The sequence below is a fragment of the Triturus cristatus genome, chromosome 6 (genome assembly GCF_964204655.1).
Source record: "Triturus cristatus chromosome 6, aTriCri1.1, whole genome shotgun sequence".
NCBI classification, from domain to species: domain Eukaryota; kingdom Metazoa; phylum Chordata; class Amphibia; order Caudata; family Salamandridae; genus Triturus; species Triturus cristatus.
The window spans coordinates 220,141,478-220,157,142 of NC_140589.1; the positions used below are offsets into that span (position 1 = coordinate 220,141,478).

Below are 15,665 nucleotides of genomic sequence, written 5' to 3' on the forward strand. Positions count from 1 at the left end.
TTTCTCCACTGAGGCGCATCTAGGTCCCACAGTGTTCTGATTAGTTGACTTTTATCCTTCCACTGCTTACCGTGCAGTGTTTTCAGAGAACTAACTTTTTATTTCATTTTCAGCACTCCATGGGAATGTTTGTATTGTGCTTGTAGCTCATTCCCCTGTGTGCAGCTCCCCCTTAATACTCCCTTTCCACCATCCCTCCTCGATAATTCATTGCTTCCCCTGCCCCTCCCCGTCTCCAGTCCTGGGGCCAAATGTATCAAAGATCCATTTTGTATTCCCTAAATAGCAAATTGTAGGTAACCGCTATTTAAGGAATGCCTAATAGCGATTCCTAAAGATTCACAATCACAATTAGGCAATCGCTATTACGCAATACTACTCCATTTGTTCCTATGGGACCATAGTGCAAATGCTTTTGCATTACCTAATTTGCGATTACCTAACTGGTAATCGCAAATTAGGTAATGCAAAACCAATGGTGCATGGGGGCCAAAGGCCCCCCTCAATCCCGCCTACAAAATGTGTACATATAAAGCACATACATGCCCTAGGGGTATGTGTGCGCTACATGGCACTTTAAAAAAAAGCTTTTTTGTGCAATTTCAAAAATTGCACATGGTTACCATTGACTAGGAGTCGATGGTGATAGCATTTCCTAAACACCCATTTTGCATTTAGGAAATGCTTGGTGCATGTGCTCAGGGATCCGCAAATTGCGATTCCCTATTTATAGTCGCAATTATAGGGAATCACAATTTTTTGTGATTACCTAAAATTGCACCTACAAAGCCTTTCATACATCTTAAAAGACAATTTTGCTTTCGCAAACGGTAGAATGTAGCAATTTGCACGGCCAGCGAATGCAAAATGGTTATATCCATGTGATCCATAGTCTTTTTAATACATGTTTTTTAATTGATAACTCTTTCTTTACATCTCCCACCCCACTTTGGCTTTCGCCCAGTGCTTAATATGTAAAACGATAAGTGTCAGCCCTCTCAAAAGGAGGCCACTGCAGCTTGCACCACACACTGCCCCTGCCAGTGCTACTAGTAATAGTAATAACACAACTACTAACCATCACACTCCTTCAAGTGTGACAATTTGGACTATTTCATACCCACAAAGCTATAAGAATGGCATGGGTGGCAGTTAATAGTTACTTTTAATGTATATTGAATTAATACCTAACTGTTGTTGTGGTCATCTCCAAATTACGTTTCAAACGAGAAACCCTTTCAGAGAGAGAAATGGATTCAGGGGAGGGGGGACAGGGAGCTAGTTTAGGAGGTCCAGAAGCCCATGCTCATAGTGATCAAAACAAAAGATAATCAAAGGACTTGTGTTCCTTGGTGAGATTAAGGAGTAAGAAGGGCAAGAATTCTCACAATTGTAAAGTGTGCCTGTATTAGGGTGATGGGAGTGGGCAGTTAACAAGACTGTTCATGTTGCCCTCACACATCCCCTAGAGGATGTCATGGTTCATCATCGGGCATTGCTCCTTGTTGGGCTGGCGCTGCAGTGCCCAATGGGTCCCCCAAAGGGTCGCTTTCGCGGACATGTTTTTCGTGGTTGCCATATAGATGAATGCAAGTGAGGGGGGTTATTTTTAACGTGGAATATTGTGTGTGAAGTGAAAACTGGTAAGGGGATTTTCTAGTACAACACTTTATTGGTAAGAATACCCTTCCAGAGCTAAAAAAGCCTATTCGAGGTTGTGGCTGTCTCAGGTTTTGAAGGAAAACCAGGTAGTCAATCAAAGGTGAAGACAGGTAAGTGAACTGGCCATCTTGTCTTGATAAGTGGGAACTAATGGTGGTCACCCCTCAGAAAAAGGGTTGTTGTCGACATGTTTTGCGCTTATGATGGTCTTAGGGATCAGGTGTGCTTCATCAGGACAAGAAACATTCAAATATATAGTGGATACACTACCTCACACTCAGAGGTGCCAGTTCGTGCTACCTACTGTGTGTTTGTCTGTTGGTCCAAATCTGACCTAAAGGTCTGCAAATTGCCATGTCATCGGGTGGCGAGGAGGTGCCGTGTGATACGCGTGCTTCGGTTTAGTTTGGCAGCCCAGTCAGCATCACCTACCCTCCTCTGAGTTCCCGGAGGATTCATCTGTAAATTATCCACTTAACGCCAAATTGTGGCAGACTGTCACAGGCACCGTTGTTGACAATTAAGTGCCAGTGTGGAGCACTGGAAACCACAGGCTCAAATTAAGCACTGCTTTCGTTAAAGGATGAAGCCCCTTAGGAAGGCTGCACATTTCAACAAGAACTAACAGGCATATCCTCCAGGGTTACACTTTTAAGGCAGGAAGGCCCTGGGAGTTTTCTGCTGTCAGTAAACGTCCATGTAAAACCACCTTCCATATAGTAAGACTTGAACTTAAATTTGTATGAATGCCACTGGTTCTTCCAATGGCATTCAATCATGTTGGACTGCTTGGATATAGACAGGCTCACTGGAATTAGGTGATGATGTCCACATAATTATATTTTCCACAGGCTCCATATTCTATTGCATAATCTGTAAATCCTATAGGCCACCAAAATATATCAGTGTTCTGGAGATAATGATTCAGTCTGAGGAATTCTGTTTCACGCGGCCCAGGGAAAAATCCCACCAATAGTTTAAATTTCCCAATTACTGAAGACCTGCACCAGAAGCTCTAAGCATATGGTTTACTTAGTGTTAAATTGCCTCAACGGCAAAGGCAAAAAAGTGCCTAGAAATCATCCGACCTGTAGACAATAGTACCTGCAAGTCCATAAAGGCTGGATTGGCTCACCAGTGACCGGTTTCCTCAGCAATCTAAATACAATGTGAGCATTTTAAGACTTTCAAATTCAGTTTCTGTGTTAATTTTCTTGCATTCGTTCTCTCTACCCAATTGTTCTGCATGCACATCCCTGTCTTTCCATTTTCTAATTCCTCTCTCCTCCACATTTTTCTTTCTAAAGATGTTTCTTCTGAGTCTTGCCCTTATTATTGTCTTCCTCTGGCACTCGTACATTTTTCCTTTGAATCCCACTACCTAGCTGTACCCTCTACACCTTTCTCACCCCAACTACTGTCCCTCTACCTTCCTCTTGCTGCTTTTATGTGGTTGTCCCCAAGACATAGCATTCCCCAAGCTGGTCTTCTTTCACTTTCTCTGCCCTGCTGTGCTATCTGCATCTGCTTATCTTATCTTATGCAGAATATAGCGCATATCACCGACCTGCTACCCCGTCACAGTCCGCACCGCGCCACTGAATAGATTTATGGTTACTACACGGACACAACGGCGGACACGACGGCAAAGAAGCACATAAGATATATGTGCATACTTGAGAGCTAATTTCCATATTGTGGGTTTGTTCGTATTGTTTTTTTCGTGTTCTTCGTTTTATTACAGGTATAAAGCATAGGGGGAACTCCCCTCTTACCCATACTGCACCTTAGTGAGTGCAACACATACCGGGTCACTTACACTTTATTACGACCCCCTTTTTTAATTACGTTTCGAACACTTATAACACATAAAGGTCCTGAAGAATGCCAGTTCATATCCAAGGCCTTGCTGAAACATGTTGACCACACAGGATGTGGGAGACCATAGATAACTCCATAATACATCCATCGCCTTGTTTTAATACTGCCAAGGGCCCTTTAATAAAATATCCCCAGTGAGAAATGGGACCCAAGGACAGTTTTTAATTCACACTCACATGCTCTCACTGCACACTCACTCACTTCAAAACCAGCTCCGCTGTAAACAGGCATTGAAGCACACCCGGGGCACGCTCAATGTCACCGGGTGGAGCCCGATGATGAAGCATGCCATCAACTAGGTTGGTGGGTGAGGGTTTTCATAAGAAATAGTATTTCTTCCTTCTGAAAAACACACAATTCTTATGCTTGTTCAGGCTAGTTTGTTTTGATTATACATCTGCTTATCTTATCTCACTAGCAAGTCTCTGTGTAACCTCTTCCTGCTGTCATCAGGGATAGCTACAAGGAAATGGCGCAGCGCTGCACACAATTTAGCAGCACCGTGCTGCATCATTTCTAAAACACAAGGATGAACAGTATGTACAAGAATACGGTACACCCCTGTGTTTTTCCTAGCACTGGCGCTAAAAAAGCTGCTGAGTGCCAACATAGACACCCTTGTGCCATAGTGCAAGGGTGCTGTTTTGCAAGGATGAGTGTTTATGTGCAGGAAGGGGCAGCTTCCTGCACATAAACAATCTTTAACAGTGATTTGCTGTTTCTATGTGTGCTGAAAAATGCAGCACACTTTGAAGGAGAAAAAATTAGGAGAAATGAAAGTATTTCTCCTTGCTGCACCAATCTAACACCTGCTATTCAGTGCCAATGCTTGTTGTCATTTGAATACAAATTAGACAAACGAAAAGGATTGCCCATTGAAGATGAAAATGTTAATGCAGGTAACGTCTTCTGTAAGGCTGAAGACCACCTGCTGCTTTGTTTAATTATATTTGTTATTGCATGCATATAACCTGCATAATGGTTGCAGTGTGTTTTCTTTTCTTTACTTTATTCTTTTAATTTACCTTGAATTATGTTGTGGAGCCTGTGTTTATTTTTTTTTGTTTTTGGATGTGTAAGTGAGTGAATGGAAAAATGGTGGGTGGATGAATGAATACATGAGTGCAAAGATGAGTGACAGAGTGCATGAGTGCATGTATAATGACTTATTGAGTGCGTAAACCTATCAAGGACTGAAGAGAAACATTCATTCAAGAGCAAGACATAATGGCATTGTCACTACTTGTTTTCCAAAATGTTCCTATCTGCAAAAAGACGATTAGACCAATACTATTCCAGTATATAGACAATGGAAAATAACACAGGTTTAGATTTAAACATGAAAATAAACAAAGAAAACATACTTCCGTCTCAAACTTGGTTTTATAAGAGATGTACTTTGCTGATGTTTTATTATTTAGATCCGCTGTAAATTTTTCCAAGATTGTAAGCTGGATAATGTTAGCTGTAGATTTAAGGGAAGAGAAGTGAGGGGAGAGTTCACCACCTTGTTAAAATCAAATATAAATTGATCAAAAATATTCTCAACATTTTACAACAAATGTATATAATAGTGACCTACAAGACGGCATATCAAATATATATGAATAATGTATAGCTAAGGCACTGTGCAAGTAATGAAGCAGCCTCTTATCCTTGAGCAAAATATCGAAAAAAAGACAAATTAAGCCAAGCACAACACATCGTATAAGAATTGATATGCATAGTGCAACCACAGTAAACATAAAAAAAAGTCATGAACAGAAGGATAGTCTGACCTCAATAACTCTCAAATCGTTATCTAGGATAAAGATGGGTTCCTGGATGACCTAAGGACTGAGATAGCACAAGTGATTACCCAGATATTTGTCATAAAATTACACAGGGTGTGAAGTTTCTTATTTCCCCACACTCCCCACTCCAACCAAACATGACTTATGCTAATTTAGACTGAACCCTGCTCACTATTTTTAGAATGCCTACATTTGATCAATGAAGCCTTTGTAATGCCTAAATGAGGTAAAACACAATTACTACTACATTAACAATGAAATACATTAGGTACCACATTTGATTCTAATACTTTCAATCCAGAATGTATATTCATCTCCATGAGGTTTATTGACAAATATATCGAAATTACAGAACTGCACAGTACATGCTCAAGGAAAGTGGCAAGTGACAACATGCAGAGTGATACATTAGTGCCATCCTCACTTATTGCAATTATATCAAAGCATCACCATCATAAAGAAGATGCACACATCAGAGAAATCATGCTAAACATGTATTTAACAAGCAAAAAATCTAAATATATACCAAACAGCTTATGATACTTTTCTTGCATTCAGCTTTATTGTAACAAACTACAATTCTGACCGGTAGGCCACATTTAATTTATAATGTTTAAAAAGGAGGATTATTTTGCCCACGTCACTGCAATCCTCAAAAATGACTCTGCGCTGTTTCTGATCTTAAATCCGCTCTCAATCATACTAGCTGGCATCTCTGGTTAATATAGTTGTGGTTGAGATGACAGAGGAACAGCCCTGTCCAGATTGAAAGGGTTTATTCAGCAACTCATCTGAAGGTTTATGTCCTCCGAGACCAGATTTAGAATGTAGAATTATTGCAAGGCAGTGCCCAATATTGTAGAGTGTGTAGAACCAATGCCCTGCAGATGTAGATGTGCCCATGTAACCACAAGCGCCTATACCTGTAGAAAAAGCTGGTTATATTTGCATGCCTGCGGCCATATGCCGATATATCCCAGAACATGCAGAAATTGTTTTGCTGAGGAAAAGACCTGACGTAGGAGACCTGACAGTTTTTAAATTCACTTGAACTTCTTCTCCTGAGGAAGACAAACTAGCCCCACACCAGAAAACAACCAAGCATCTATGCTCTAGGCTCTGGTATGGCTCCAGAATTAACTTCTCATTGTTTATAAGATTTCCAATTTACCTTAATATCAACACTACACTACCTTCTGTAGATTCATGATTAGGTACCCTCAGGACTGGGAACTAACCAGCAGATACGAATACATCCAAGCAACTCTTGAGGAGAACAGAAATTGTTGGAACATATGAGACAGTACTGTGCAGACAATGTTTTCAGCAAGAAGACCAGTGAACATCATCTCTTTCCTTGTTTCAACGCTGGAACAAGTTCTATTGCATTCTTCTGCATTAGGATTAACACATTCTGATGCAGACTCTGTCTCTTCTCTGGGTTCTTTGGAGGAGAAGTAAAAAAAACTATTTTCCTGGGGATGCCTCAGAAACTCTAAACATGGTCCTGAAAAAACACGTGATTTCCTCAACTGTTTTTGACCTCCTCCTGCATTTTCTTGGGGAATTAAGACAATTTTCCTCCAACCACCTCTAAATAACATTCCAATTCTGGCATCGACAGGAAAGTTGATTATCCCATGAATTCTGGCAGGTCTTGGAACCATCTTCTGACTGACTGGGCAGAAAACAGGATCTCTTACATGATGGTCCATATCTTTTGTGCCTTAGGTTTCTAGCTTTTATCATAGGTTTTGGACTGGTACTTAATTGGCTGCTTGTGCTTCCTGCTTTTCAAAGAGATTTTGATTGCTTTCTCCGTCTCCTCTCTGTAAGAAATTGGGTAACTAGCTGTGCAGGATTTGAGGCCTGCACAAGCAACAACAGGCCCATAATTGCCTCCTCACTGGGAACCAAGCACCCTATTGTAGCACTTGACTCTCTGAGGGTAGCAAAGCAGAGCATTCCAAGATCTACTTAGTGGAGGTGGTGTTGACTAGTCATCACTATTCATTGACACACAATAATACCATATTTAAAAAAAAGAGAGGAACCCTTGGTAACCCAAAGGACTGGGGTTCAAACAGAAATTTTAAAATGGCGTCCTCTGAGATAATTTTATATTCGCACCTTATTTACAAAGGTCTCATACTGACCAATCAGACTACATATATACACCACCCAGTTATAACGGTCACCGCTGAAACTGGTGTTTACAACGTATTGGCACAAAAACTTGTAGTTAGTGAAGTAATAATTGTAATTTATTAAAACAATTTAAAGAAATACACAGTAAAAACATTTACATCCAAAAGTCATTTAGAGAGAATTTCATTACATCACAATATTTAAAGCAATTGATCACAATTAAAAATAATTCAAAAACCACAACACGATAGTTTAAAACAGACAGCAATCTTTGTCATTAATAGCCATGACCCAGAGAAAAACTTATACACATATACCCTGATGCCTTGCAGATCATCAACATCCAGAGTAATGTTCGTTCAGATGGATTTGTGGCAACAAAAATAACACTCAATAAATAATTGATCAGTCAGTGATTTTCTTTGTAAAAGGAAAAGTACCATGTATTGCCAAACAATAATAACACCGAATACATAATTGTTCAGGCAGTGATTTTCTTTGAAAAAGTGAAAAGCACATTTATTACACATACTACTAAATACTATGGGGCCTATTACGAAGACGGGCTGACTTTGTCCGCCCGCCACCGTATCAGGAAACGGGACCGCCCGCGATTGTCGCGGCGGTCCCGCAAGTGGCATTAGGATGCGCCCGCCCGACTGGCGGGCGCATCCTGCATTTTAAACATTGCGACAGGCGGTGCTGCAAGCATCACCCGCCGCAATGTGTAAAATGCATGTTGTGCATTTGAGTGCGCAACGTAACAGGCACCGCGCGGTGCCTGCCACCTTGTGCATGCAAATGCAGGTGGGTACCTTAGGTACCTCCCATGTGCATCCCCCACCCCCAAACACCCTGGGGGCCCGCAACGGGCCCCCAAAGACAGAACCGCCTGCCTTTCCACGGCGCAGTCTCCACTGTGGAAAGGCAGTTCACCACCATGATGATAATATATATAATATACTCCTGGGTGGATTGCCTACTGGCAGAAAACCGGCGGATGGTCTTCCCATCCGCCTGGGTCCCCCCTGCCTTCGCAATGTGGTGGGGGAACATTCATGAGGGAGGTTGATTTTGGCGGGTGGATCGCCACCAGCATACTGGCGGTGGCGATCCACCCGCTAACATAGTGACCCCCTTAGTGTTAATTTTTAAATATATGCATCCGGTAAACAGAATTACTTTTGCTCACATTCCAAAATCATATCTGTTCCCGACTGGGTCATGAACGCCCCCTAAACAAATCACAATAACTTCCCTACACCAGATTGCAAAACACAAAATGAAGGGGGGTTTTACTTAAAGAAAAACAGGAGTTTTGGCTTTGGAAAGGGGGTCACCACAATAAAATATGAGACAAGCCAATTGTCTTTTTCAAGGCGTCATCAAATCAAAATAGAAGGCATGTCTATTGTCTTCGTCAAGGGGTCACCACATTAAAATACCAATATCCACATGTTTTAAAATCACCATTATATCATTGAAATCAGTAATCATGTTTAAATGCGATCACTTTTGTCAATAAAGCACAGCAATGTTTATCAAAGATCACTGTCAGCAGTATACTGTCAGTAAAGCATTAAAATCAACATATCATGTGACTCTTTCTTGAAATTTTTAGGCCACATAGAATGCAGCCACAGAACCAGCCACTAGAAGACCCTGCACTCCAAGGTGTAAAGGAAAAACTCCAGCCTAGGAAGTGCTTGAAAATAAAGAAAAAGTCTTCCCAGATGAAACGAAATGAAAGTTTTATAAAGCGCATGTATGCCGAAGAGTCTTAGCACTGACTTTAATTTAAGCTAAGCCGGAGGGAAATTTGTTAAGGATTTGATGCGAAAAGCCATGTTTTTAGCGATTTTCTGAATAATTGTCTATTGGTTTGACTTCTCAGACTAATAGGTAGGGAGTTCCACAGTTTGGGGGCCAGATGAAAAAAGCTTCTGCCACCCCATTTTACAGTCTTCACCCTGGGAGCAACAAGTAGGGAGGAAGTCGATGACTTGAGATTGCGTTGTGGAATATGCCGTATGATGCGCTTTATAAGGTAGCCAGGTCCAGCCCCATGAAGTGTCTTGTGCACAATGCACATTGACTTGAATTGAATCCTTGCCTGGACCGGAAGTCAGTGCAGTTCTTGAATACTTTGGGATACAGGACTGAATTTGGGAATTTTAAGCAGTAATCGTGCGGCTGCATTTGGTAATGATTGCAGCTTGTGAACAGTCCTCTTGTTTGCCCTTAAGTGGAGGGCGCTGCAATAGTCACTTTTTGATAACACCAAAGCAACAATGACTGTTTTCCTAAGTTCCATGGGAATGAAAGGTAAAACTTTTCGTAGGATCTTCAGTGTAAAGAAACATGATGATGTAATACCATTGACCTGATCAGATAATGCTAAATGGTCATCGAAAATGATGAAAAGATTAAAATTTACTGGCGATGGGCAAGGTCCGGCTGCTTCTGGCCACCAGGATACGTTCCAAAACGAAGTATACTTGCCAAACAAAACCACTTCGGTTTTGCTAGAGTTCAACTTCAAGCAGTTATCCCGCATCCACCTAATAACATGAACCATACAATCATTAAATTTAATTGCCCCGTCCGCAGCCTTAGAGGATAGATACACAACTATTTGAGTGTCATCTGCATAGCAGATGGCAGTAAAGCCATAAGATCGAATGAGTTTTGCAAATGGGGTAACATTGATGTTGAACAAAGTAGGGAATAACGGCAATCCCTGAGGCACCCTACACGGCAAAGCATAGAGGTGAGATTTATGTTCGCCCATCACTATAATTTGTTCTCTATCTATTAGGTAGGATCTGAGTATGTTAGAAGCTTCACCTGTGATCCCTATTTCGGACAGGCGATGGATGAGTATTTGATGATTAACAGTTTCGAACGCAGCAGAGAGGTAAAGCAAAATCAGTATAGCCTTCCCTCCACCGTCTAATTGGACCCGTATTTCCTCGGTGGCAGCAATCAATGCAGACTAAGTGCTATGTAGGGGGCAAAATCCATGTTGCACAGCGTCTAGTTAATTATTAGACTGTAAAAAAGAAGCAGCTCTTCGTTAAGAGCCATTTCCAGAATTTTTGAAAGCAATGTCAAACAGTAGATAGGTCGGTAATTGCTAACCTCCATTCGCATCATGTGAAGGTTTTTTCAGTATGGGCCTAACTAAGGTTTTTTTCCAGATTTATTTATTTAAAGTTTTGTATAGCGCGAACATGACCCAGGCGGGTATCAGAGCGCTTTACATAAGGGTTGCGGGAGACATAGATCGACAGCTATGGGATCACTTTAGGTCAGTATACATCAGTTACAGCAGTGACAAATTGGACTGGACCGTGACATTGCCCAGTTAGCAATTACAACAGGATAGATCGTGGTAACAAATAACCCTGGGCGCGACACTACGCTTCGCCCACGTAGTGTACGTAGCGCTGCCTGCTTCGCAGTTTTCGAAGTAGGCGAAGCAGGCAGCGCCTACGTACACTACGTGGGCGAAGCATAGCTGCCTGCCGCCCACCACCCACCTCCCGCCCGCCGTACTTTTAAAAGGTAAAATAAATTTGTAATAAAGCAAATTAGGCACTTACCTGACGCGCGGCGTCTCCCGGGGCTCCCTCTTCCTGTTTTTCAATTTTCCTGACAAATGCGCATGCGCGGGCGTCCGCGCATGCGCATTTGTCAGGAAAATTGAAAAACAGGAAGAGGGAGCCCCGGGAGACGCCGCGCGTCAGGTAAGTGCCTTTAATTTGTTTTATTACAAATTAATTTTATCTTTTAAAAGTAGGGTGGGTGGGTGGCGGGTGGCGCGTAGTGGGGCTACGCGAAGCACGTAGTGTGCGTAGATTTGGGCACACTACGTGCTGCTTCACGTAGCCCCACTACGCCCACTACGCCCACCCTTAGTAACAAAGCCAGGTAAAAAAAGGCAGGGCAACAAAGGAGCAAAGCTTCTAGTTCAGGTTATTGTTCAGATGTTAGGGAAACATCCAGCATCCAGAATATTGTTAGGAAGGGGTGCTAAATGGTCTGCGATAATGTTGGTGACTGTATGAAGGACCATGGCTGGACAGGGATCCAGTGGAGATCCCGATTTTGTTGCCAGTATGAGCCTCTCAACTCGTTCTGATTCTATGTGATTAAACTTATGTAAGCGGGCTTGCAAAGTAGCCTCACATTTGTTCGACACATCCTGGTCCTGGATGAGGCACAGGGTCAGACTGATTTGCATATGGCCATGTCTGAACTGGGGTGGCAGAGTGGGCTAAAGAACGGTGATGGATCAAACCCAGATCTGTTGACTGGGTGTGAGTGTTTGATTGGTTCTGATGCTCCGTCCATCACCACCCCCTTTTGTACCGCTTTGTTTGCCATAAGTTGGCAGGGTATGCTCAGACGTGAGTCCCTTGCTCACTTTGCCACTGGATTCAAGCAAGCCTGGCTGAAGACGGCTGAAATGCCAGAAACCGGTCCTAGGAAGCTTGTTTCCGGTCCATGGAAAGCATGGCTTGGCAGTTCGGACTGGACTGTTTCCATGAGGCACAGGGTCAGACTGATTTGCATATGGCCATGTCTGAACTGAGGTGGCAGAGTGGGCTAAAGAACGGTGATGGATCAAACCCAGATCTGTTGACTGGGTGTGAGTGTTTGATTGGTTCTGATGCTCCATCCATCACCACCCCCTTTTGTACCGCTTTGTTCGCCATAAGTTGGCAGGGTATGCTCAGACGTGAGTCCCTTGCTCACTTTGCCACTGGATTCAAGCAAGCCTGGCTGAAGACGGCTGAAATGCCAGAAACCGGTCCTTGGAAGCTTGTTTCCGGTCCAGGGAAGGCATGGCTTGGCAGTTCGGGCTGGACTGTTCCCATGAGGCACAGGGTCAGACTGATTTGCATATGGCCATGTCTGAACTGGGGTGGCAGAGTGGGCTAAAGAACGGTGATGGATCAAACCCAGATCTGTTGACTGGGTGTGAGTGTTTGATTGGTTCTGATGCTCCGTCCATCACCGCCTCCTTTTGTACCGCTTTGTTCGCCATAAGTTGGCAGGGTATGCTCAGACGTGAGTCCCTTGCTCACTTTGCAACTGGATTCAAGCAAGCCTGGCTGAAGACGGCTGAAATGCCAGAAACCGGTCCTAGGAAGCTTGTTTCCGGTCCAGGGAAGGCATGGCTTGTCAGTTCGGGCTAGACTGTTCCCATGAGGAAAGGGTCAGACTGATTTTCATATGGCCATGTCTGAACTGCGGTGGCAGAGTGGGCTAAAGAACGGTGATGGATCAAACCCAGATCTGTTGACTGGGTGTGAGTGTTTGATTGGTTCTGATGCTCCGTCCATCACCACCCCCTTTTGTACCGCTTTGTTCGCCATAAGTTGGCAGGGTATGCTCAGACGTGAGTTCCTTGCTCACTTTGCCACTGGATTCAAGCAAGCCTGGCTGAAGACGGCTGAAATGCCAGAAACCGGTCCTAGGAAGCTTGTTTCCGTTCCAGGGAAGGCATGGCTTGGCAGTTCGGGCTGGACTGTTCCCATGAGGCACAGGGTCAGACTGATTTGCATATGGCCATGTCTGAACTGTGGTGGCAGAGTGGGCTAAAGAACGGTGATGGATCAAACCCAGATCTGTTGACTGGGTGTGAGTGTTTGATTGGTTCTGATGCTCCGTCCATCGCCACCCCCTTTTGTACCGCTTTGTTCGCCATAAGTTGGCAGGGTATGCTCAGACGTGAGTCCCTTGCTCACTTTGCCACTGGATTCAAGCAAGCCTGGCTGAAGACGGCTGAAATGCCAGAAACCGGTCCTAGGAAGCTTGTTTCCGGTCCAGGGAAGGCATGGCTTGGCAGTTCGGGCTGGACTGTTCCCATGAGGCACAGGGTCAGACTGATTTGCATATGGCCATGTCTGAACTGGGGTGGCAGAGTGGGCTAAAGAACGGTGATGGATCAAACCCAGATCTGTTGACTGGGTGTGAGTGTTTGATTGGTTCTGATACTTCGTCCATCACCACCCCCTTTTGTACCGCTTTGTTCGCCATAAGTTGGCAGGGTATGCTCAGACGTGAGTCCCTTGCTCACTTTGCCACTGGATTCAAGCAAGCCTGGCTGAAGACGGCTGAAATGCCAGAAACCGGTCCTAGGAAGCTTGTTTCCGGTTCAGTGAAGGCATGGCTTGGCAGTTCAGGCTGGACTGTTCCCATGAGGCACAGGGTCAGACTGATTTGCATATGGCCATGTCTGAACTGGGGTGGCAGAGTGGGCTAAAGAACTGTGATGGATCAAATCCAGATCTGTTGACTGGGTGTGAGTGTTTGATTGGTTCTGATGCTCTGTCCATCACCACCCCCTTTTGTACCGCTTTGTTCGCCATAAGTTGGCAGGGTATGCTCAGACGTGAGTCCCTTGCTCACTTTGCCAATGGATTCAAGCAAGCTTGGCTGAAGACGGCTGAAATGCCAGAAACCGGTCCTAGGAAACTTGTTTCCGGTCCAGGGAAGGCATGGCTTGGCAGTACGGGCTGGACTGTTCCCATGAGGCACAGGGTCAGACTGATTTGCATATGGCCATGTCTGAACTGGGGTGGCAGAGTGGGCTAAAGAACGGTGATGGATCAAACCCAGATCTGTTGACTGGGTGTGAGTGACTTGATTGGTTCTGATGCTCCGTCCATCACCACCCCCTTTTGTACCGCTGGTATTAAGTAGGACACATGTAAATGCAGTCTCCTTTAACTACCCCTGGGTGGAAAACTACGCTACGCTCGCGGAGTGTGAGTAGTGAGCGCAATTACGCGCTACGCAAGTTGCACGTAGGAGAGTGCAAAAACGCATAGTGTAGAGAGCGAGCAAAATCAACATCCCGTCAAGACTTTTTCCTCATTCGCGAGCGGCTCAATTAAGTTGCCGATCGCGAGCGTGGAAAATGAACTTTCCGGCGAGATTCTCAATGCGGGGAGGTCAGGTTTCTCATTGCGAGTGGTCGCGTATGCTCCCGACCGCTCGCGATGAGAAACTACCAGTCCGCTTTGAGAAAGCTGCGGCTCGAGTACAAATCTACTCGAGCGGCAGAAAATTACCGCTTGCACTGTGCATGATGCCGTTCGCAATGATTGCACAGTGAGGACAAGTAGATAAAAGAAGCTTATGCTAGCAATCTTGTTACTAAGGTTCCTCAGTGCCACTGCTGTTGCTGTGCCTTTCCTCTGCATTGCTTCCTTTTGGGCAGTGAAGGTTCCTTTACTATCTATAATAACTCCCAGATATTTGTATTCTTGGACGGCTTCCAACTGTTGTTTAGCCAAGGGTCAGCATTAGGCTCCTTTAGCCCTCAATTGATTCAAATGCATGACTTTGGATTTGCCCAGATTTATGCTCAAGCCATTTTCATCTGAGTAGCTTTGTGTTGTTTCTAGTAAGCGTTGGAGGCCGATTGGGTTCGACTGGTGAGTACGAGATTGCCCGTTTATAGGAGGTTTGATAGAACAAGCCCCCCCCCTCCATCTGTGGGGCATGGGAATTACATCTGTTTAGCCTGGTTGACAGGACTATCATGCAGAGGTTGGACAGGATTGGAACTAGTACACAGCCTTGTTTTAGCCCAATTGTGGTTTAATCTTTCTTGTCAGATGGTCTCTGGCACCCAGTTTTACTTGAACCCATGTGTTTGTATCAATGTGTTTGAGTGCAGGAGAATTAGCTGTTTCAGGGGGAGAGGCAGAATATTTCATTTAGTGAGTTTTAAGCGATTGAATGCTGAGCTATATTTGATAAAGCAGACATACAGAGGCTGCTTAGCTACTGTTATGGCATCAATCAGCGAGCAGAGAGTTAAAATATTAGTGGCAGTCCCCAAGTGTCTACGGAAGCCTGTTTGGTTAAGAGGTATAACTGCATTTAATCTTGGCCAGTTTGACAATTCATGCAAGATGAGCCTGACATAATATTTAGCATCATTGTCTATCAGGGCTAGCAATCTGTATTTTATGGCCTCATTCCTGTCGACCATTTTTGTAGATTGGGGAGATAACTATTAGCCCCACCATGGCCTTGAATTTTTTCTGAAGAGTTTATTTAAAGACTGGTTTCAGCACTTCTGCCCAGTAGTCTCGATCTAGTTTGAACAAGATTTGGGGAATTCCATTAGGGCCGGCATGCCCTCTCTACTTCCATGGC

At 44.0% G+C, this 15,665-nt stretch overlaps 1 protein-coding gene across 1 annotated transcript in view; it reads right to left on the bottom strand.

Moving 5' to 3' along the window:
• LOC146816676 (adhesion G protein-coupled receptor F5-like) overlaps positions 1 to 15,665 on the bottom strand; it is a 956,016-nt gene that overhangs the window by 411,132 nt on the left and 529,219 nt on the right. The window contains exon 7 of the mRNA XM_085610571.1: positions 4,908 to 5,008. Within this exon, the coding sequence (XP_085466697.1) occupies positions 4,908 to 5,008 (101 nt within the window). The remainder of the gene's footprint in view (positions 1 to 4,907; positions 5,009 to 15,665) is intronic.